Source organism: Gallinula chloropus (genome assembly GCF_964237585.1).
Source record: "Gallinula chloropus genome assembly, chromosome: 3".
In the NCBI taxonomy this organism is placed as follows: Eukaryota; Metazoa; Chordata; class Aves; order Gruiformes; family Rallidae; genus Gallinula; species Gallinula chloropus.
The window spans coordinates 33,953,905-33,976,473 of NC_140087.1; the positions used below are offsets into that span (position 1 = coordinate 33,953,905).

A 22,569-nucleotide genomic window follows, 5' to 3' on the forward strand; every position below is an offset into this window, starting at 1 on the left:
ACTTATTAAGGAGCAACACATCACTGTTTTTCAAGCAGATAACACATTCTCCAAGGTACTGGTTGCATAGCATAGAATTGTAAACCTCAAAAAGATATTTTACCAGAGTTTCAAATTTGTTTCACCAGTCTGTCATTACACACAGTGGCAGACAGAGTTCCTTTTTCCTGTGAAAAAAGCCCTCAAAAAACACTACACAGTGGTTGTTGCTTTTTTTGTCCCCACTTTAAATATAAAGTCTTCTCAACAAACAGCTCCCGCCTCCATTTTTTTAAATGGTACTTGTTACATTATCTCAACTTGAGCAGCTGCTCAGAAGGTAAGAAAAGGCTATATTCACTGCACCATCTGTTTACCAGAGAGGAAAGATATGAACTGACCTTGCAGTCAGGGAGAAAGAGGAGAGGGAAAAAAAAGTCTGCTTCTGTAGTGGAAAAACACTTGATTTTAAAAAAGCATTTTTTGTCACAAGCAAAGCAACGAAAGCACCAGCACCTTTTCTGTGGCTCTAGCAAAGACAGAGTGCCACAGAAGGAAAACTTTCAAACTTTCCAGCCTGAACTTTATAGCATATAGCTTCCTTAAGTGCTTATGTGGAGAATACTTACCCAGGAAAGTTATCAATGAAAAATTCTTCTCGCGTAAGAATTTATTTTAGATCTCGCAAACTATTCCTGGTTCAAGCAATTTAGATTCTAAGCAACTTTGATCCTCATTATGCGGAATTGAACTAGTTACTTCTTTCCATCTCTCCACAATTAAATTTCCTTTCACTTCTGCTATACTCTTAATAAAATATACTAGAATGGGAGCTGACTTCGTGTCCTCTCCCTCTCAATTATGTCAAACATTGTCTCTTCCTTGGTTCAATCTTTGCAGTAAAAAACAATGGGTGACACAGCACTGTGATCACTATCAGCACTTTCAGAAGCATTCGAACAAACACAGCCACACATTGTCAAACTCTGAAGCAGAACAACAGAAAGCAGTGCTATCATTGCACAATGAAGTCTTTAGCATTGCTCCAGTGAAAACATTCCCTGGGTTATTAGCAATCTGGACAGAAAACTTGGTTCTGATTAAATAGGCACAGGAAGTTTAAAGAATAAGCAGCTACTGGTTAATGTGGAAACATACTGATTAGTCAGATTCCTGGCACCCACTCATACAGGCATAACTCAAGTATGTCACCACCTTCTCCTATTCAAATATCCATCATATATGTAGTTAAAATAAAGAAAAATCACAGTCTTTTTCATCTTAGCCCACTTATGTTTTCTTCTATAATACCTAAAAGCTCTTCAAACCAAAGATATAATTAAATAAAAAGAGAATTCAGAAAGTCTCTGCAAGATAAAAGACAAATTACCTCTGCTCTGCAGAAGACAGAAATGCAAAAGCAAAGAATAAGAAAGCTGTTAACCTCATGTACACTGAACAGTTCTGCGAAGGGCCCAGAGTACAGACTCCAGATAAAAAGACAAATGAGAACAGTGCTAGCAAATATACATTTCCTTTAATAATGGTTGTTGATATTTCCCAGTAGGTGCTGGAGGGAAAGACACTGAAGGATGAAGCAAAGAGAAAATAGGTTCTAGTTAAAAGAGATAATTAAGTCACCCCATAGCATTTATCTCTAGAAAACTAAAGATTACAGCAATCCTGAGACCATGCATTTATCCAGGATAACCAGTGCAATTTGTCAATATAATCCAAACCCACATAATACTTTTCAGTAAAAACAAGCCATTGTTTTGTAACAAATGGCGTGATCCAAAGCAAGTTCACAATACTTTCGCACAGTGGTAGCCCAAAGTTTGGGCTGCTCCAGGAACAGAAACGAGGTATGAATTCTTGTTTATGGTGGCAGTCTCTGCTTCTTCCACAAAACCAGAAAAGACTATTACTGCTATATCCTAGTTACTCTAGGTAAGCAAGGAACTAATCCTATGTTTCTTTCCAAAGCACTGCTACTGCAGACTGCAACAAGCTTTTTATTTCTTCCAAAGATCAATAAAGATTTTTTTTCTGGCATAGCACATATGGCAGGTAGCTCCTCAGCAAGGCTGCAGGAGACTGATAATACATCCCCTAACAGCATTTCAAATCAAAACAAAGGCATCTATTTTATTTCAAAACAATACAAAACCAGAAAATAAAGATGAGCCAGACAGCACAAAAGATAGGGCTCCCTGGCGCGATGGCGTCCTGTAACAACAACACAGGACTTTCGAACATTCATGTTCTGAACTTTTTGGAACCTTCTATGCAAGTTTCCTCAGGCTGTTTTCTCCTCTACACACATTCTGTTTAATATTGTGCAACTTCTAATTTGTTTTCTTGAGGCTCATTAACAATGTTTTTGAGATATGTTTGCTCCACAATATAAGAAAGGAACAAGGTCCTAACCTTTGACATCCATCACTCATCTACGTTGTTAGTAGTGTAACTGAGAATTCTCTTGCAGACAAAGCTTTGCTCATTTCTAGAGTCTTAAAAAAAAGGCAACAGTTAAACTTTAGGAGCATGGCTTCCCCTGGGAAGCACCCTGTGTTTCAGCTTAAACAGGGACATAATATAGCAGACATGTCAAGAACAAATATAACTCTGCTTATTATCCTGAAGTCCTTATGGTTAAAAAATAAAAAATAAAAATATCAACCACTATGGCCTCAGCCCAGCCAACACAAAAACCATCCTTAAAACTCCTGTAAGTTTGCACTGCACACCACTCAGCAAACAGAACAACTTCTTTGAACTTTACAAATGTAACTCCAAGCAGACAACTGTGTAGACTCTACAGGAAGAAATTCAAGGCTCTACCCAGGTGGACTAAACTTGTGAAGTGACTGAGATTTATTTGAAAAGCAGAGATACTTAATTTGAGATTCTCTCATGGGTAACCACGCATCTCTCTAACCTTATGAAGAAACTCTCAGAAGTCACAAGTGAAAGAGCTCCAAATAAAACAGGCAGCAATGGTCAAAATAGTGCAAGTACTTTCTGGGCATGATTCCACTGAACTCCAGTGAGCTGTACCCTCTTCGTTCTCCTAAGCACTTTGTCTAATTTTCATAGCCAATACTTCATATTCAGCCGAGACGCAGAGCAGGGAACAAAAACTATTCCAGTGGTGGTATCCAGTGGACAGGCACAAGCAGTTGGGAATAGAAATGCTGTCCTATATACATTAGAAAACAGTAAACTGCCTACTTTCAGTAAGACCTTCCTCACTACTAGGAAAAATCTTGGCATCTGAACGTGTTCAGTGGTAGAAAGCAAAGTAGTTTGATTTTTATTTATGTCTGAAACAGGTGAATATGTTGTATGTCTACAAGTTTAAATGCATTATATGTGCATAATTCACTGACACCTACTAATATATTTCTCTTATAACACAGATATGATTTATGGGGTTTTCTACACTTTGAACTAAGAGGAAAAAAAAAAGATGGCAAATATTTAATTTTAAATTATATGTTTATCATAACAATCTTTATGACCAAGTAACAGCATTCAAAGCTAGAAATTTGATTGCTGTAAGAAAATGAGAAGCTACAGAAGTACTTGGACAATACTGCTGGCACTTGGAAGCATTCACTATTACAGTGAGAATCAGTGTAGTAGCCTGTGGTAATTTGCTAGGTTGTTAGTTTGTTATCTTCTATAAAAAATTATCTTCACTCCCTCGTGGAATCAGTGGAAATTTAAGGATAAAAAAATCAGCAAAGCTGTATGATTGGTTCACAGAACCCTGGGGACAGAAAATATCATTTCTGCCTGCCTTTGTGTTTCCCATGGCTTGTAACACTACTAACAGTACAGGAATCTAAGTAGGCAACTGTAGATTTATTATTTTTTTTTTTAGAAACCGTATAATTCTCTAAGCATGCCTCAGAGCATGATGATGAACATTTTTAGATCTAACTTCTCTGCTATACCATAGACAAGTGACAACAAAGCTAAAAAATGTGAGCATTTCCAATTTCCTTATCCTGCCCATCTCTAAAATTCAGCGTCTGGCCTGCTGATCTATCAGTCAGCTCCACTCAGATGCTGAAGCGCTCAAAGGCAAGAAGAATGTGAAGCTCGCTTTTTTGTGACGGGGGCTCCCTGTGGAAGCATGGCAAAACGAAATCAGAAGAAAAGACAGATGGGAGATAAAATTAACTCAGAAGGAAGTTTCCTGGAAGCTGACAAACTGTACCCAGTCACTACGTGGTATGGTAGAAGGCCAACACAGGATGTAGAAGGCAAATGCGGGAAAGAAGAAACAAAGGCTTTCTGGTTTTACATTCTTGTGATATATTTGAAATTAACAAGAGCATTATAGACAGTAACAGGTTATTCATAAGGCACCCTATTACAAATATTCTCTTTGGATGGAACAATGAATGTATGTATGTATAGGTCCTTAAAACAGGTCTCAGTCAGTCAAGTTCAAAACTGGTTCCTGTCAGTTTTCCCCCAAATCTCTCTCATTCCTTGTCCTTGCAAGAATGCCCTCCCTGTCATGAAAAAATCTAGGATAAATTAAAAAAAAAAAAAAAGTGGATGGAAAGGGAGACGTTGAAGCAAACAGACAGTGATTTACAACCTTTATCTTCTTTGGGTTAGCTTACTAGTCCAAACACCCTTGCCATTACGTAAGGTAAGACCTGAAACAGTGATTTTTCAATTACTGTTATTATGATTGAAAAAACCTCAAAACCCCAAGGTTTTTACTATTTGTATTATATAAGCAGTCAAACCCATGTTCAAGTCATAACTGTACAGTGCTGTATATGGATCATCCTTTTTTTTTTTTTTAAAAGACTGTAAGCTTACAATCCAAACACTCCTTCCCCTTTAGCAACATGACATCTACTTCACTGAAGTTAACGAGTTAACTTTCCTCTACTGCAGGGAACACCAGAGATTAAGAAGCTGACAGAAAATAAAAAAATAAATGCTTTAAAAGCAAACATAAACCCGCATCTATAGCCTTCACTGAAAATAGTTAATCAGAGGAAAAATTTTGTGTGTCTGGATGTCTTCAAATGCAGAGATGCAGCTTTCTGGAGATCAATGGCATTACTTGTCAGAAAAAATTTACTAGACTCAGTCCCAGGTGAAATTTAACAGCTCTTGATATGTGAGAGATCAGAGCTAATGATTCAATGATGCCTTTTCACCTGAAAGTCTATTAATCTACGGGAAGTACAGCACCACTCTGTGGGGTGCAGGTGCCCAAACGTTGGTAGCAGGAGCTCCATGGGAACTGCAGTGAGGAGGGGCAGGGGCTGCCCTATGCTGGGGACAGCCCACTCAGAGACTCACCACAGAGTGGGGTAGATATTCCCTGTGGAGAGCCCATACTGAGGAAAAATGTGAGAGGAAAGGAACAGCAGAGAAAAGCTGCTAGACTGGCCATGGATCCCCCACCTCCCCACCCACTCACACCACTCATTGACCTGTTGAAGAGGCTGAGCGTGACCTACAGTCAGAACGTGACAGGGAGGAGACAGGAATGAGGGAGTCAAGTTAAGCTTAAGAAAGGGATGAAAGCTGTGGATTTAAGGTTTGTCTTTTTGTTTCCCACTAATGAATCAGTACTAAATATTTATTTTAAATTACGATAAAAAGTTTATTTTTCATGAGCTAAATCTGTTTCACTCATAACAGCAGTTTGTAAGGAATATGCGTCTGCCTCCACCTTAACCCATCCCATGAGCTTTCTTGCTTCTGTCCTTCCTATCTTCTCCATCCCTCTGAGGTGGAAGCAGTAAGTGGATAGATGGGACTATGGCTGGTAGCTAAGCCTAACACACCACATACTCGAAAAAAAAAAAGTAGTCTATGGAACTACAAAGTATGAAGAAGAAATAGGAAAAGATGTTTGATGCACATCTATGAAACTTCCCAGTCTGAGCATGTTTGATCAGTTTTCAAATACGATGACTAGACAAGAGACACTCATACATCATTTGCAGACCATCTGCCTGGCCATTATTGTTACATAGTTTACCATGGTCATTAAATTCCCTGCTATTCTGTTTTCACTGCCATCTGTATAGCATAATAATAACAACAAAACCAATAATTATAGATTGCATAAAAAGAATTTATGATGCAGCTTATCCTCTGAATTTTGCTTTTGCACTTTCAGTCTACACTGGATCATTGATATCAACCTCTGCTAGAAAATTAACATTTTAGATGGGTAACTTTTTATGCGTCGGTATCATTTGTGCTGGGTGGTTCTACAGCTTTTGAGAGGAAGGTCTGTGACATGAAACTTTTGTGTGAAAGAATAAGCAAATATGAAACAAGCATTCATGTTTTTTCAACCACAAGCTTGGCTCTGATTGAGAACAACTATACCAGCAGAAATGCAATATATCAAATAAGTTTGAGAGTAAAGACAAAATGTTTTCAGGCACCAAGAGTTCAAAACGGAAGTAGTAGGACACACTACAGCAGCTAAGGTATGCAGAACTAATCACAGGGGAAAATATTTCCTTGGCTTTAATCACCAGTTATTCAAACTTAATCACAAAGCTGAATTAGGAAACCACATTAAGATTTGCACAGAAATAACACAAGGTACAGATGCAGGAAAGATTATTTGCTTCCATTGAACAAACTTAAAATGGAGATGTATAGAAAGGGGAATGATAAGAAAAAAATAACTCCCTATATAAGCAGCTCTACAGTAATTTTGTAAATTTTTCAGAACAGTAACTGATTTACATCTTACAGCAACTGATATTTCTGTAAAGGCAAATTACTACCTTTTCCAAGAATAATTCTTACATAAATAAAAGTTACAATTAATAATGTTGTAGCTTATATCAGAAATAGAATTCTAGGACTTAGTTACAGAGTTACTCAGTACATTTTTTTCTATTTTGAGGTTAAGAGCATGAAGAAAAATTATGCCCTCCTTGGTCTCTGACAGACAAATATATCAACAAATACTATCTGTGTATCATTTCTAGGACAGGTGTGGTTTATTTCTTAGTAATAGTTAATCTAATGTTCAGATCTTTAAAATTCTGTAATGACCACCTTTGTAAAGTTGATTCCTTTTAGTTCTAATAAGATATTCCACCAAATATATTTGTTTGCTTTTGTGGAGTAAAAAAACTTTGCAATAACACCATTTATACCTTTGAATGTGTATTCTTGAACTACTACTCTGAATACATATAAGGTGAATATGGTAATGTGTTAAGAAATAAAGAACAGAATCAAAAATTTGAAAAGGAAATAGAGACTTTTGTACTTCTTCCATTAAAAAATGAGTACTCAGAAAGAAGAGTAGTAATACTTTGAGGTTAAACCATTGAAATAAAAGCAATCAGGATGTGGTTTGGAAAATTCTCAGCTCTAACCAAATAATTGGGATATAAAATACGCACTAGAGAAATGCTTGTCTTTTTCCTATTTCCTTTTAACCATTCCTGGAAGAAAGTATTTTCTGACCTGTTTTTGAATGCAAGCTTCTTCTTGGTTCCTCAGGCCCCTCAATTGGCTGGTCAGCAAGGAATACTCGTGCCTGGTCCACAGCATTGAGAATGGTTTGCTCTTTATCCTTCAGTTCACGCCTCAGTGCCTTGTTGGAAAGGAAAGAAGAATGCCATTTGCAACTTGATCTTGAGAAAACAGACACTACACCATTTTCTGTTTTCACATCTCTGACAAGACCTGTCTAGTGAGTGAGTAATAGCCAATGTGTCATTCAGACTGCAAGATAAAACGTAAATTACACAAAGCAGAAATGACAATAAATTAAGGCTAGAAGGATAATTGTTATAGAAGTAATTTGAAGAACTGAATACAAGAAAGATGATGAAGATAGGTTTTAAAAACACCCCCATAGTAGAAACCAAAACCACTACATTCAACTTGTGGGGAATAAAAAAGTAAAATTAAAGGGTTTATTGCTATTAAAATGATTGCTAACATATAGTAGAGCATTACAACAGACTGTTTTTTCTTTTTTGATGCTTGGAATAGCAGAAAATTGTATCTACTGAAACTTCACCAGATAATTTCACAACGACTAAAAAGAACTTTATATTCCTTAGAAAACGCAACCTCTTGTTTACATCTCTAACTTATTAATATTCTTAAAACTTGGAAAATATGTAATGAGAACTTTTAAGATGAGAATACATTCTGAAAAAACATCCTTTGAATTAGCCAAAAATATTATGAACTTTATTATGCAGAAACAATTGCGCCCTACATAAAGAAAATTTGATTCTTTTTTATGTAGGGGTTATTCATAGTAAGGGAAATATTATATATACATATATATTAAATATAGGGATATTTTATTCTCCAGTAATTATGACTATTTTTAAAGGGTTAAGTGTAACCACCCTTTTTTTAAAAAAGCACTCACAAGTAGTCAGCTGTAATATTTCTTATAATGCATTTTTTTCTACTCAATTTTAAAATTATAAATCTGTCCCATCCAGAAGAAAACTGCTTTGTGTGTTTTTTTTTGTATTACTTTCTACCAGTAGAAAGAGAAAAGAAGATGTTTTTTAAAAATAATATATTTAAACGTTATTAAAATGTTCAATTTTTCTATTGTATTTTTTAGCTCTGTTTACAAATCCAAGGCTTTCTTGCTGACACAATCTGCTCAGGCTCCATTACAGCTCTGGAAAAGCAGTTAGTCATTGTTCACAACATTACTTAACAAAAGGAGTGCTTTCCACTACAGAAAACTGTGGAAGTCTCACAAATGCAACCTTTTTCTCATCAGAAAGTCTCCTGATGCCACAAAAAAAAGGCCCCAAACAACTTACCACTTGCCTTTAGCTTAGCAGGAGACAAGACATTATTTTCCCCACTCCCAGCCTTCTCCCCCACTTTATTACTTTATCCTTCTCATCTTCCCAAATCCTTCCATTCCATCTCACACTACTTCTGTTCCACATTAAATAATAAAAAAACCAACAAAAAAACCCCCAAAACCAACAAAAACTAATCACTGAAAATATGCTAACCTTCATTTCTTATAGGAATTTGCTAACCATTATTGTCTTTATATAAACAACTGTTCAGAACAGTGCTACCTCTACATGCTTTTGTATAGCAATAATAACAATAAGAAGAATAAGCCCTGATCTTCATAGGATTCACTATATACTGTGTTTAATAAGAAACATATATTATAATTTAAAACCCAAGACCTTATTTATAAATTATTTGTAATACTTTGAATAATTTTAAAAATTGCTTTTACAATACTTCAGTATTGTAAATCCTGAAGAAACCCTTCAAAACCTAAATATTCCACTTTTACCTAACTTTTACACAAATTAGAATAAGACTCTTTGAAATCACCCATATTTTACAAATCATGAAATCATTTTGTATGTGGGAATTTGTTTCAGGAAAGAAGACAGACAGGAAGCCATTACAACTACTGTGCAATTAAGGCTCAAAAAGTACCCATCCAAAAAGCTTTGGTTAGCCTGTGTGAATGCATCATTAAAATACGACCTTAACTTTTAATTTCAAAGATCTTGACAGAATCAAAGGAATGATTACTTCAGTGTGAAGGAGGAAATTTCTCTAGAAATACATATCCTCCACGCTATTTCTCAAATATTTCTAAGAAAAAGGAAGTTGTGACAAATTTTGAGCCTAAGAAATTTCAGCAGTTCGAAATAATCTAAAGATGGATCTTTGCTGCTCCGTGTCTCCTGTTTACCTCTTATGTTCACCACGTTTTCCTGATCACCTTCAACAAAATTTCAATCAAGTTTAACCTAAGAGACTTTGAATTTCATTCTCTGCCCTGCCTCCACCAAACCTGCCACTGAAGCTGTTCAAATGGAGGTTGACAACACGAAGATTTTAAGACTTTGGCCCATCAACTAAGTCATCTATGACATTCTTTATTAATATATCTTGACAAAGAAATCTTTTTGCATGAAAGAAACCTTCCACATGAAATAATAACATTGAAGTAAATAAGTAGTAAAGAGTACCTTGAACCCAACACAGACTTACATTATGGCTTATACATTTTGTTCTTATGCCACAGATGCAAGAATAATTTTTGGAACAGGCACTCAGATTTGCATAACTTTACTCCTTCTTTCTTACAAATACTCGATATATTTTCCCCTCTGTCTCTCTCTATTTCAGTAAACAGCAGCAATGAGAGTACACGATGCAAGAACAACCAAATATATCAATACCCTCTTCTTCTTCCAGGCAAACCTCTCTGCAACAGAACAAACAAGTAATCCACTTAGAAATCTAATCTAGAGCTGAAATATCATCTGTCTTGAGTGGACTGAAGAAAACTTTTACAAAAAAAAAAAATCACCTCTACAGAACACTACAGAGTAAAAAGTAACTCATAAAGAGTCCAGGAAGGAATATAAAAGCTGCAATACTGGATTTGATCATTGTATTAAAGTTTTTTTATATAATAAGAAGTGCAATCATGTATTTGGGTGTTTTACTTAGTTTTGCAAAAGATATCTCCCAAATGGCTACTCAGAAGGGATGCACCTCTTTCAGTAGAGAAATATATGACTGTGTCATTTCATTCCCCCTTGTTTGTCATTCAGGATGAAAATAGTCAAAAAATTTGTTCAGCTTTGAGCATAGTAGAGGTTTTGATGGAGGGAGAAATCTTTACCTGAAGATAGCTTTACTTTTCACGGAAAAAAATTAAGAGAAAATTAATACTTGTTTTTTGGTACAGATTAAATAAATAATAAGGGAAAGTACGACAAAAGGCTTCAGAGGCATCTCAAAACGTTACTAAAACTGTTCACTAATAAGGTAAATACATGGACGCACATATTTTTTGAGTCCAATTGGGTATGCAGATGTGAAGACAAAATGAAAATGTGAATGTTGAGAACACAGACAGTACAATTATTTTTTCCCACATGAGGCTCCTTTATATTTATAAAAGTACAATGACATTTTAAAGCTATATTGGTCATATAAAAAGGGGCTGTGAGCAACTGTGGCAGTAGTTCATATCATCACATTTCTTATTACAATTCTAAATTATACAATTAATGTATACTTTAGGTAATAGTTTAAAATGTATGATTCAATTCCCTTAGTAATCTGACAGGTGACTGATTTACCAGAACCTAAAATCCAGTGTGCTGATGCGTTGTCATCAAAACCAGCTTTCAGAGCTAGCCTTAAATAATACTAGCTAAAAATAATTTTAAAAGCTCTCCTTTGAAATCTGAAAGAATTCTTCCATTGGTAGATGGACAGGAGCTCACAAAACTACACTCTAGAAATGTTTCATGTAGCAGCACACAAAGCAACAACTACCAACATGATTGCAACACTCATTTTTCAGGTATGAGGGACATCCTTCAAGTTACTTGACTACGGCAGAGTAACCCAGGACCCCACTAACACAATCCTCCTCTCAAGGAAAAGAACAGAGAAGTGTTAGCTCCCTGACTTACAAACATTAGCCAGTGATTTACTCTTCTCCATTCTGCTTTGTTCCTGTTTCAGTAACTGTGAAACATGTTTTTCCTATTTTAATGAATATACAGTTATTACATGTGTTTTTAAATTTATTATATATGGTTTATTATATACAGGAAATTCTATACTGTTAATTCCGTTATACCAAGATAATCTAACCTATTTTTCCCACCTTCATTAAAGATGCTTGTGATTTCTAATACAAGATCAAACTCTTCTTACAAGCTAACAGAAAACTTCCTGTCTGAATTTACAGACAAGAAATTTGCTTAAATCAAGGCTTTCCAAAATTTCTGCTGGGAAAGCTTTATAGCCAAAGCCTTTTCCACACTTGAAAAATTAGAAAGCTAAAAAAACTCTCCCTAGTCACGATTTTTTATGCTGTTTAGTGTATCCTGTAAGCACCTATTTCCTTCAATTGCATCTTAAAATTATTTTTCAAGCATAGTAAGTGGGCTTCCGAAATTATGCACTGTTGATTTACAGCCTCTTTTTTCCTCTTTTGAGTTGTACAAAATAATTCAAGGAGCAGATCGGCTTAACAGTTCCAACAGATGAAGGCAAAGCTAATTTCAAAGAAAACACATGGGATGTTTCTTAAAAAAGGAACATATTTAAATCAGGTCTCATTATGCACTCTTTCAAGGAAGTAAAGATGCACGTTATTGTAACTCATATCAGTTTATCACATTGTAGCTTTATGTGCCAATCAGCAGCTCCTGTAGCATTTAATTACTTACTCATCTCCATTCTGTACCCAATGCTTGAAAAACTCCTGCTACTTCCATAAAATACAATGAAATATAAAAAATAATCTATGGTATATAATAGAATGGGAAGACTAAGTAGGATGATTGAGAAAAGTTGAAGGATGGAAAGAGTAATTCTTTATAAAGATCACACAGAGCTCAAGGTTGTGATCAAGTCGCTGCCAGCTGTCTGTGTCATTAAAGAATCAACTAGAAATGAAAGAAATATAGTACATTTAAAAGCTGTTCCTTTAGGACAGACAACAGTTAATATAACATGTATACATAAAATTTCAAAAGTAAGTATTTTGGTTTCTGGGGTGACCCCAACATAAGGAGGACATGTTGCTGTTGGAGCGAGTCCAGTAAATTGAAGGGCCACAGAGATGATCAGAGGGCTGGAGCACCTCTCTTATGAAGACAAGTTGAAAGAGTTGGGCTTGATCGACCCAGAGAAGAGAAAGCACCAGGGAGACCTTACTGCAGCCTTCCAGTACCTGAAGGGGCCTACAGGAAAGCTGGAGAGGGGCTGTTTACAAGGGCGTGGTGTGACAGGACAAGGGGCAATGGAAGTAACCTGAAGGAGGGGAGATTTAGATTAGATATTAGAAAGATTCATACAGATTGCAGCAAAACAGACATTAAAAAGCTGTTCTTGAATTAAAGAGTACAAGGCTACACTTTTTCTTAAGAACTACAATAAAAATTGATTTTCACAGTTAATGATTTGCCAAGAAAGAATATTTCTACTCTTTTCAAAGGAAGAACTGCTGCAAGTCCTGCATCCTCTAGAGATGCTAAAGGCTCTGAATTCAACTAGGGATGAAGTCAGACACTGCTTAATTGAGCAAAGGTTAGAAAAAATGAGCCCTAATGATGGTCATTAATATGACTTCCAGCCCCAGTAATCTTATGTAACTGGATTTCATATTTCTGAGCCCACTGAAATGAGACTTTGGTATTTGCATTTCTAGGTCAGTGATAACAAAAGCCTTGGTTGGCCTGAGTTTGGAGCACTTGACAGTGTGTACAGTGTTAGGCCCTGGAAAGTATGGAATGCTTGCAGCATTTTTTTTCCCCCTTAAAATATGATTTGGAACTAACTCCTTTGCAGAAAAAACCCCACACTCTGCATCTTTGAGCTTTTGCCAAAGACATTACCTTCAAAACAGTTTTTTCTATAAATACGTCATTTTTGTTCTTTACACAAACATAATCTGAAAAGATAGATATCTCAGTCTGCTAACAGAAATTCCCCACTGAATGAACTACTGAAATCCTCAGAATTACAGCCCATTCTGAATTTCCAAGAAGGTTAACAGAATTCTGTTGCGATGGGTTTGCCACACACTTTGCACATATCCAATGAACTGGCTTTGTTGGGTCTTTTTCCCTTCCTCAGGAAAGCCATTTTTTGAATACTCCAACTCTTTCTTTGCATTTTATTGTACCAAGAGAGGGATCTTCCATGGTTAAGCATTCTCTCCTATCAATGACATTACTCACCAGGGTCAGCAACTGTTACAGGGTCAGCAATCTGTTTTACTTTTGGTTTTCCATGCTCTAGTTTTTTAATGGAAAAAATAAGGCATCATATAGGTCTCAAACAGAGGAAAAACCACTAGAATATAATACTTCTTTTGCTCATCCAGACAGTTACTAAGCTAACTGAGCAGATTTTGGTCAGCTAAAAAAGGGCATGAGAATCATGAAATTTGATGGCTTGAATAAAACTACAGAAAAGTAGTCGATTAAATCATGTTTGTTTTAAATTGCTATGCATGGGAAAAAAATGGTTTTTAACAATGCTTTTAGCAAAAAAAATTCTACTTAACATACCTAATCAGGATTTAATGTAAGCCTTCATAGAGGTTGCTCCCCAGAGATAGCAAAAAGGCATGAGTCAGAGTGTGGAGTCTGACAGAGAGGGAAGTTCTTGAATCTTTCCCATTCTTTGGGTGATTGAGAAAAGTATTTACTTGTAGACAACAACAGTAATCATCCTGCTAGGAGTGGAACCAATTTTCAAATCCCAAACTGCTTGTAAATACACATTCAGTTTTACATCAAAGGAGTACAATGTGCTACTGGTAAAGGAAAATTAATCCCACCAATGTTTACTATGGAAACATGACAACTGTCCTCTATCAATAACCTTGAAAGATGAGAGTTTAAAAAAAAACCCCAAACACACACAACCCCACCTCCCTCCCCATCCCTCCACCTCCCCAAAAGAACCCCCCACCCCAAAACCCAAAAGTAACCACATAACCAAAAAAACCTCCCAACAAACTATTATGAGGTACATCGTGACTAGTAGCTTTGTGGAGCAGAAAGAGAAATGAAGATGCAGCTTCTGGCTGGGAGTTTTTCTGAAGGAGATTACGCAGTTCATACTAAAAGGATTAACTCACATGTTGTGATGTTAGCACATATACTTGTATTTAAGAATTACAGATGATCAAACGCTTCATTTTAGATCAGATCCAAATAAGAGTTCAACAATTAAATACCCTTGAACACTATGGCAAGGTTCAAAACAAATTAGAGAAGAAAATGCCATCTACATATCATCTATTCAGTCCACAGAAAATATTATCGGGGGGTGGGGGGATGGGGAGGGTGCGTTGGGTTTGTAAGCCACAAACACATGTACATACAGCTGTAAAATAGCTCACTGTGCCCCAATGAATTATAGAAAAGTAATACACTCAATGAAATAACCTGAGTCCCACAGTTACCACTCTGCAAACACATTTGAGGCTGGACAGGCAGCAAGTGCTCTGCATCACTGATGAAAGATCAGGTTGTGCAGTAACGACGTGCTCCTTACTTCAGGCAAGGCACAGCTAAGTGCTGACCCACAGAGAAGGAAAACTGAACAGCAATTTGAAACTTCCCACTTTATTCTTTACTTCATGACTGGTTTTAGAAATGCTACTGATGAGATATATTCCCATAAGAACCCAACAACGTAAAAATGAACAGTTTGTGTTCCCAGTCATTCCTTTCAGGCATTCAGGTATTGCTTTGCCACTGACTAATGTCAGCAACCTAGAAAAATGACAGGCTGTGATGTAGCAATCACTTCACAATTATTTTGTATTTCATATATTTTTACAGTTAGCTGAAAGGACAGAACCAGATTTAGAGCAGAAACCATTTATACCACCTCTCCTGTCTCAATTACTCGAGCAGGACATTGAGTGTACTTTAATAAGGACTTCTCCTTGACAAGTGACTAGATGGCAAAAAGTGATTTAAAAATCTGACATAAGATACAAAGGCTTAAAAAAGCTCAACTTTCTAATAGCTATTAGACTTTTAGCATTAGTTTGTGATCTAGAAACTCTGGAATACATTTAAAATAACCCCAAACTTTAAATGAAAGCCAAACCATATGGAAACTGTATGTGCAAGAAACTCCATTAGTCTCCTCATTCCGTCTTCAAAACATCCTCTTATTTTTCGAAAAATTGTTGGCTGCCCATTGCTACCACAATTTTTCTAGTTATTATAAAAATACAAGAGTAGCAACCTTTTACTGTCTGTGAACTGCATCAAATATTTTTTTAATTAAAAGGCTGTTTTAAAGGAAAAAAGGTTCACCATGAGGCTTTAGACATATATGCCAAAAGAAATGATGAGACCTTCTACCATTTTATGCGAAATGTGTGAAAAACATCCATTATTCCTATCAGTACAGAGCATTTGTTTAATTTTGAATATTGGTAGCATAAACAAACTGAAGGCATCCTCTTATATAGAAGAAAATAGAAGTGATTTTGATGGTATTTGGTGGAATTAGCATGAAGATTAATTGTCACTCACTAAATATATGGAATTAGAATAAACACCACTATTTATGCAACTCTGGGAGAAAGACATCATGGATTTTCATCAAGAACCCAGCTTCCATTTCTTGAAGACATGGTCTCTGAGGATTCTGCAATTCAATAGAAGTATAATGGGCTTTCATGTGCACCTCTGATGGGCAGGTGGGAAGAGAAGTAACCCTCTCTCCTTGCTCCATTTCTTTTGCCTGTTCCCTCCAACCTCTGTTATTGACTCCTGTCAGAAACAGGACAAAAGCTTATACGAAACTTAGGGACAAACCAGGACCTTTATTCTAATATGTACAAGAAATGGTGTCCAGACAAAGGGGACTGACACTAAGAAACCAGCAAAATTGCAATGCCACTTTAAATTGTCTGCCAAAGAACCCAAAACTCCAAACAACCCCATAGGAAAACATCACCGTACAATGACAAATAAAGCATTGCAGTCAGTCGATTTCAAAGGCGTTTAAAGAGATTACACTCTCTAAAAATCAACCTTTAAGACAAGGCAATATATAATCAAAACTTCCATCTTTCCATTTCCGATGAGGCTTTTGTAGAGCTATCTAGAGAAGTAACATTTCTTCCACAGTCTTCATCAAATTTTTACTTCCTTTGAAGAAGCAAGAGAAATTTGTGTCCATGGTGCTAACTCCAATTAACTTCAAATGTGAAACTGTGCAGTGCATAGCATATAACAGTATAGCTTTGGACACATTTTACTACTCAGTTACATAAACCAAAACAAATGGGGTTATGGTGGAAACACTGTCAGAGTGTTAAATTTGCATCTCTTCTTTATGGGTAGAAACCGGTTTAACTTCTGTATTTTATCTCAGAAAAAACTCAGAGGAAAAAATGGGGGAGAGATAAAGAAGAATAGAGCATTATTTTTTTAATGCATTTTAACCACTTAATGCCTCCAGCCTGACACAAGACACACACAACATCTGCATCATATTAAATGGCTTATTACTTAATTTAGCAAGAGCACTCATATTTTATTAGCACTAGTAACAATGTATATCTTAAGTCTCTTGCACTATTTCCTTGCACCATGCAATAGCAACCATCTACCTCTTCAGCATAAGAAATTTCTTTCTTTGTTTGCCAGCAACAAACAGGCTTGGGATTGTTTAGCTTGTATTATTACTGAGTGCAGATGAACTGTCAGCATTTACAGGACATAAGATTCTTTCTTCAAACTGAGATGATAATGACTATTCACGAGCTGGGTGCTGCATTGTTGCTAAGAGCAGTTAAACTCAGGTTGCCTTTCATTTATTTTGGATAATTAAAATGTCCTCTGCATTTCTTCAAACAAGTATCAGTGGGACAAGTCTAATATGTTTGGACTCATAAGCTCCTTTGCTATTAAACAGTACCTACCATATTACTAGGTAATAATTACTTGAGAAAGATTTTTTGTAATTGCAGTTCAAACTTCAAGCTCTCAAGAGCAACTTTATGGTACGCAGCACTATGAGTACGTGGTCAAAATATGAAGCTAGGGTGCACATTGTGAGAAAGGTTGCCTGTAATATCAGCCTTCTCGGTGCAAGTGTACATCAGGGTCCTCACTGATGACTTGCTATGATTAAAAAAAAAAAGGATTGTACTACATGACATCACCTATGAATTATAAATAGTCAGAAAAGTGAGCTCATTGTAAAAAAAGGTCTCAGAGGAGCATCTCCTGACAGTTCCGTGAAGGGAGGAAGCACAGGCACTAGAGCCCAGCTGAATGCTAAAGCAGCAAAATGCTGGAGACCTGTTGCAATCTGAGATTACATTTGGTTGTGTATGTATGCATGTATGCATATATGACAGAGGACTGCTACTGGAAATCCCTTCAGAAGCAGAAATCCTGTCAAAACTAATCACTCCTTCTTCTTAGAAACAGTCACTTCAGTTTCTCTTCAGAAACAAATGGTCTAGACAAGCAACTGAATAATTACTAAACAGACAACAATCTGTTCTCTACTGATGGATTCTCCGTGTGGAGTGGCATACCAGAAAGTCAGGGACAGGCAGCAGCAGAACAGCTACACTGGCTCAGAACAAAGGTCACCAGGACCAGCTGCAAAAGTCATGTCAACCACATGATGCTCAAAGTGTGTGTGTGGGGGGAGTGGGGCGGGGGGAAGAAATGACTCAAGACTACCAGCGCTCAACCCAGAAAGTTTTCCCCTGTCAAAATGCAATTCCTTACTATGTTTGTACCATGAGCTATCTTATGGTTTGTTTTACATGCTCCTCTCACCCTAATTTCCTAACCATTTCTTTCTTGGTTATTTTACATCACCAAGGTCTACCATCCACCCCTCCTTGTCTTTTTTTGCTCTATACTTTTCCACTATAGCTTCCCAATTTCAAAACTATCTAAACCGACAGAGTCTTTGTAAACCTTGTACTAACTACACGGTTGGTTGCTGTTATATGACAAGGCTGTGCTGGATCTCTGGTATTGGTCACTTCTTGAATATTTCCTGTCTAACCATGTGCTAGTATTTCCAACATATGCTTGTTAGAAAAAGAAAATACTGTAAAACCACCAATACAAAAAGAAGTAAGCAATGTTTGAGAGGGGAAATATTCTATTCCAGACAATTCTCCAGGTATGTTTTTGAGACACAAGTGTCCTGGGCTTGGTTGAAAGAGGATTAATTTTCTTTCTAGCAGTTGGTGTACTGCTGTAGTTTGGATTCTCATCATGTTGATAACACACTGGTGGTTTTAGTTGTTGCCATGTGTGAGTGTGTTTCAAGTAGCTGAGGACTTTCCTTCGTCATGAATCATACAGAAAACAAATAACAAGCAGATGAACTTTAGCTAGGAGTTTTAGCCCCTCATCAACCAGGGAACATCCAAACTTGCAACAACATCACAGAATCACAAGGTTGGAAAAGACCATTAAGATTGAGTCCAACCGTTCCCATCCTATGTTAAACCATATCCCTAACTACCTCATCTACCCTTTTTTTAAACACATCCATGTAAGGTGACTCAACCCACCCCACCCTGGGCAGCCTGTTCCAGGCCCTGACAACTCTTTCAGTAAAAGATTTTTTGTAATATCTAATCTGAACGTGCCCTGGCACAGCTTTGTGCCATTTCCCCTTGTTCTATCTCCTGTCACCTGGCTGAAGAGACCATCGTCCACCTCTCTACAACCTCCCTTCAGGTAGCTGTGGGTGGTGATAAGGCCATGCAGTAGTCTGCATCACTTTATTAATTCCAAATCTGTCTCTACAAACTGAACTTGTCTGACAACGGCCTTGCTGGGCCTTTGCATTTTCAAATAAGTGATCTAACAATGTCTCATATAAACAACAGAAACCCCAGCTGGACCTGTAAATTAAACTGAGCAGATAAGCAAAAATAACCCCCAGCTTTAGTCAACCCTACCAATAAGAAACTAGGATTAAAATATTGCTGGGCATTCAGTGTCCATATATTAATAAAGATACTGGTGTGAAAATTGCCAGTGTCTTGCAATTCTGTTAAATCATCATCATTACAGAGTTGTGCCTTCCTACAATCCGAGTCTGTTATTTGATTTTAACTTAAACTTTTTTTCAGTAAGAAAAAATTGAGATTCAAATAATCCAGGGAAAGTTCTTCAAAATATCCAAGGACACTAAAGAGAAGTCTTTGCATTATTTTTCCCTATCTTATAATAGCTGTTTGTATATATAATATTCCTTGATTTAAAATAATTCAGTAAGAATGATTAATTGTTAATTGGCGGGAGAGGGGAAGGCACTACTGAACCTTATTGCAAATGTCATTAAGCATTTTTTGGAGGACTATGAAGTGGTTTCCCATTTATGAGAAACAAATTATTTAATATACCTGGCACTAATTTGGGCTCAACTACTGAAAGACTCTAGTACTTAAAAGCATACTTCCATGAAGCAAGGCATATTAACGGTAACTTGGCTCCACAAATAATTTCCCACAAAAGGAGGAGACATCAGACAATTCACAAGAATTATTACTTATGTTCACCCACTTTCTTTCCTTTCTCTGCTTTGTTTCTTTTGTTTCTCCAGTATGAAAACCTTTATTTAATTTTTTTAAGCTCTTCAGGCAAAGAATTGGAATATTTTACATGTAGCAAACCCAGCACCCATAAAACAGCATTTCTTTTTCTTTAGAAAGCAGGAATTTAAACCATAAACAATTTCTTATTAAGAAGCCAAAAAAAAAAAAAAGCATACTATCAAATTGTTATTTTTATTGCTCAATACTTAGAAAAAAGCTGTATGCCATTGCATAGTTGCCTAGCAGTGGTATGGAGACAAATAAAAGTGATAAACAAAATGCTGAAGATATAAACAATAACACTGAGAACCAACACAGGGAATGTCTTAAACCCAAACAATAGAATTGTTTTTAGCGACTGGATGCCACTATGAATAACAAGCAATATTCCAAAATATCTATAACTATATTTCTCAGAAACATAAATATCAACTTAAAGCCACTAAAAAAAGGGTAAAAATGTGCAAACAAGCAGGGCAGCAAAGTACCTAGAAACTGGCCTAAACCCTTAGTGAAAAGTATACACCATAAATACAAATTTTAAACACAGTAAAGGACTTTCACTTATTTATTTACATTGTATTTAGTAACAGGGTGGTCTAGCTTCAGTGCACCTAACTCAGGAAAGAAGTCATTGCTTGCTTAGAAGTCTTTTCACATTCATCTACAAATATAATCCAAATGCAGAAAGTATGTTTATTTGTTATATATAGATTCTTAGACCACACACATCATCTTACTACCCAAACATTTTCCAGGATGGCATTAAGCTATGTGATTCACATCTGCCCTGTGTTTGTTCTTTCATTTTCTCTCCAGCAAGAAAAGTACCTTTGTTTGTATGAACCATGTGGTTTTGTTTGTTTTATATAATGTGCTGTGTTTCCTACTAGCCATTCCTTCCTGGAAGTTTACTCTACAACTGTAGAACCAGTGTTAAGATAAATAACTTCCTCCTCTTCCAGTGCTGTTGCATCACACCATGAGAAGTGTAAAGCAGAAAGACATGGGTGAATAAAGGGTTTGAGTAACTGCATCAACTGTGCTCACCACACTAAAAGTTCTATCAGCCAGAAATGTCGGAAGGCATCTGCACGCTCGTACAGAAGATTACAAGATCATTAGAAAATCACCCCAAATGCGGCCAACCTATTGAAAACGAGTAATTTCAACCAGGCATGACTGCCTTGTTGCTTCAGATTCCTTGGTACGTATCTCTGTGCCCACACACATGACCTCCTCTCTGCTCAGGTTTATCCACTGTATCCAAATTCTGAGCCATCTCTGAGCATCACAAATACAGCATGCCAGAGAAAAATGCTGATGACTTGCACACTGCTGCTGTTGAAGAAGGTACTACACGGTGAGTTCCCATACTACACATGTGCAGACATCAAGTACCACTACAGAATGGATTGATCTTTGCGGAATGCCCACACAACCCAAAGTGTTGAATATCAGAGATACAGTTTTCAAGAAACCTTTCACTGGGCTCCTTTTTCTGAAAAATATTAGTACCATGACAGCACATCACTGGACATTTCTACCAGTGCTCACAGAAGAAAAGCTGTAGCAGAGATTTCTTCATTGTTATGACTTTTCTTTATTAAGCAGTGCAGATTTGGCTTGGATATTTAATATGGCAAATAGTAGTTAATCTTTTAGCTCAGTTTCTTAGTGTAGCACTTTGACATGGAAGACTGGATATAAATTAGGTAGGCACAACTCTACAAGCATCTTTCCAGCTAGCTTATATTTGTGTACGTCCAGCACTGATCATCCTGTTACCACCAAAGTAATTGTTTCATTTAAAGTACACATAATATTACAAATGCAAACTGCATTAATCAGAAAGACAAGGTGTTATGGTAGCTTTGCTGCAGTGACAATGGCGTTCTGATCATAAGTTTGTGCATTATTCCTCTCTCAGTGTTCTTCACTCTAATGTCAGTCAAATGCAGCAAATGGAAAGATTTGTTCTGTATTTCCTTTACATCTTCATTATACAGAGAATAAACCAAATACACATACATAAGTCAGAATGGGTGAAAAATCATTGTAGCTTTCTGATTTTGTAGAATCATCTGTTTACTGTCTACCTCGTCAGCATTAAAGAGGCGTTTATTCTAAAACATTCCTTTCCAAGTTCAGGAACTATAACAAAAATGTGACACTACATTTATGAATGTGGCACTAAAATAAGGAATGATGAAGCACCAATACCATAAATGACGCTTCTGAGTTAGGGAAGAAAAATGATCCTGGTATTTGTCTGTAACTGGGCTCAAGGGCCTTCCAGTTCCTCTCTCCCAGCTTTCCACTACCAGGACTGTACTGAACTCAGACATGGGAGCACTGTATTTTGAATTCCGTATGGGGGGAGTCCTCTTCCTTATCTGCAAAAAATCAACTAAGCAGCGAAAATCTAAACAGAACAAAGCAATGCAGTG

The 22,569-nt window shown here is 36.6% G+C and overlaps 1 protein-coding gene across 1 annotated transcript in view; it reads right to left on the reverse strand.

Moving 5' to 3' along the window:
- Window positions 1–22,569, reverse strand: part of UTRN (utrophin) — a 380,556-nt gene that overhangs the window by 87,310 nt on the left and 270,677 nt on the right. Inside the window, exon 53 of the mRNA XM_084262364.1 lies at window positions 7,468–7,597. Coding sequence (XP_084118490.1) covers window positions 7,468–7,597 — 130 coding nt within the window. The remainder of the gene's footprint in view (window positions 1–7,467; window positions 7,598–22,569) is intronic.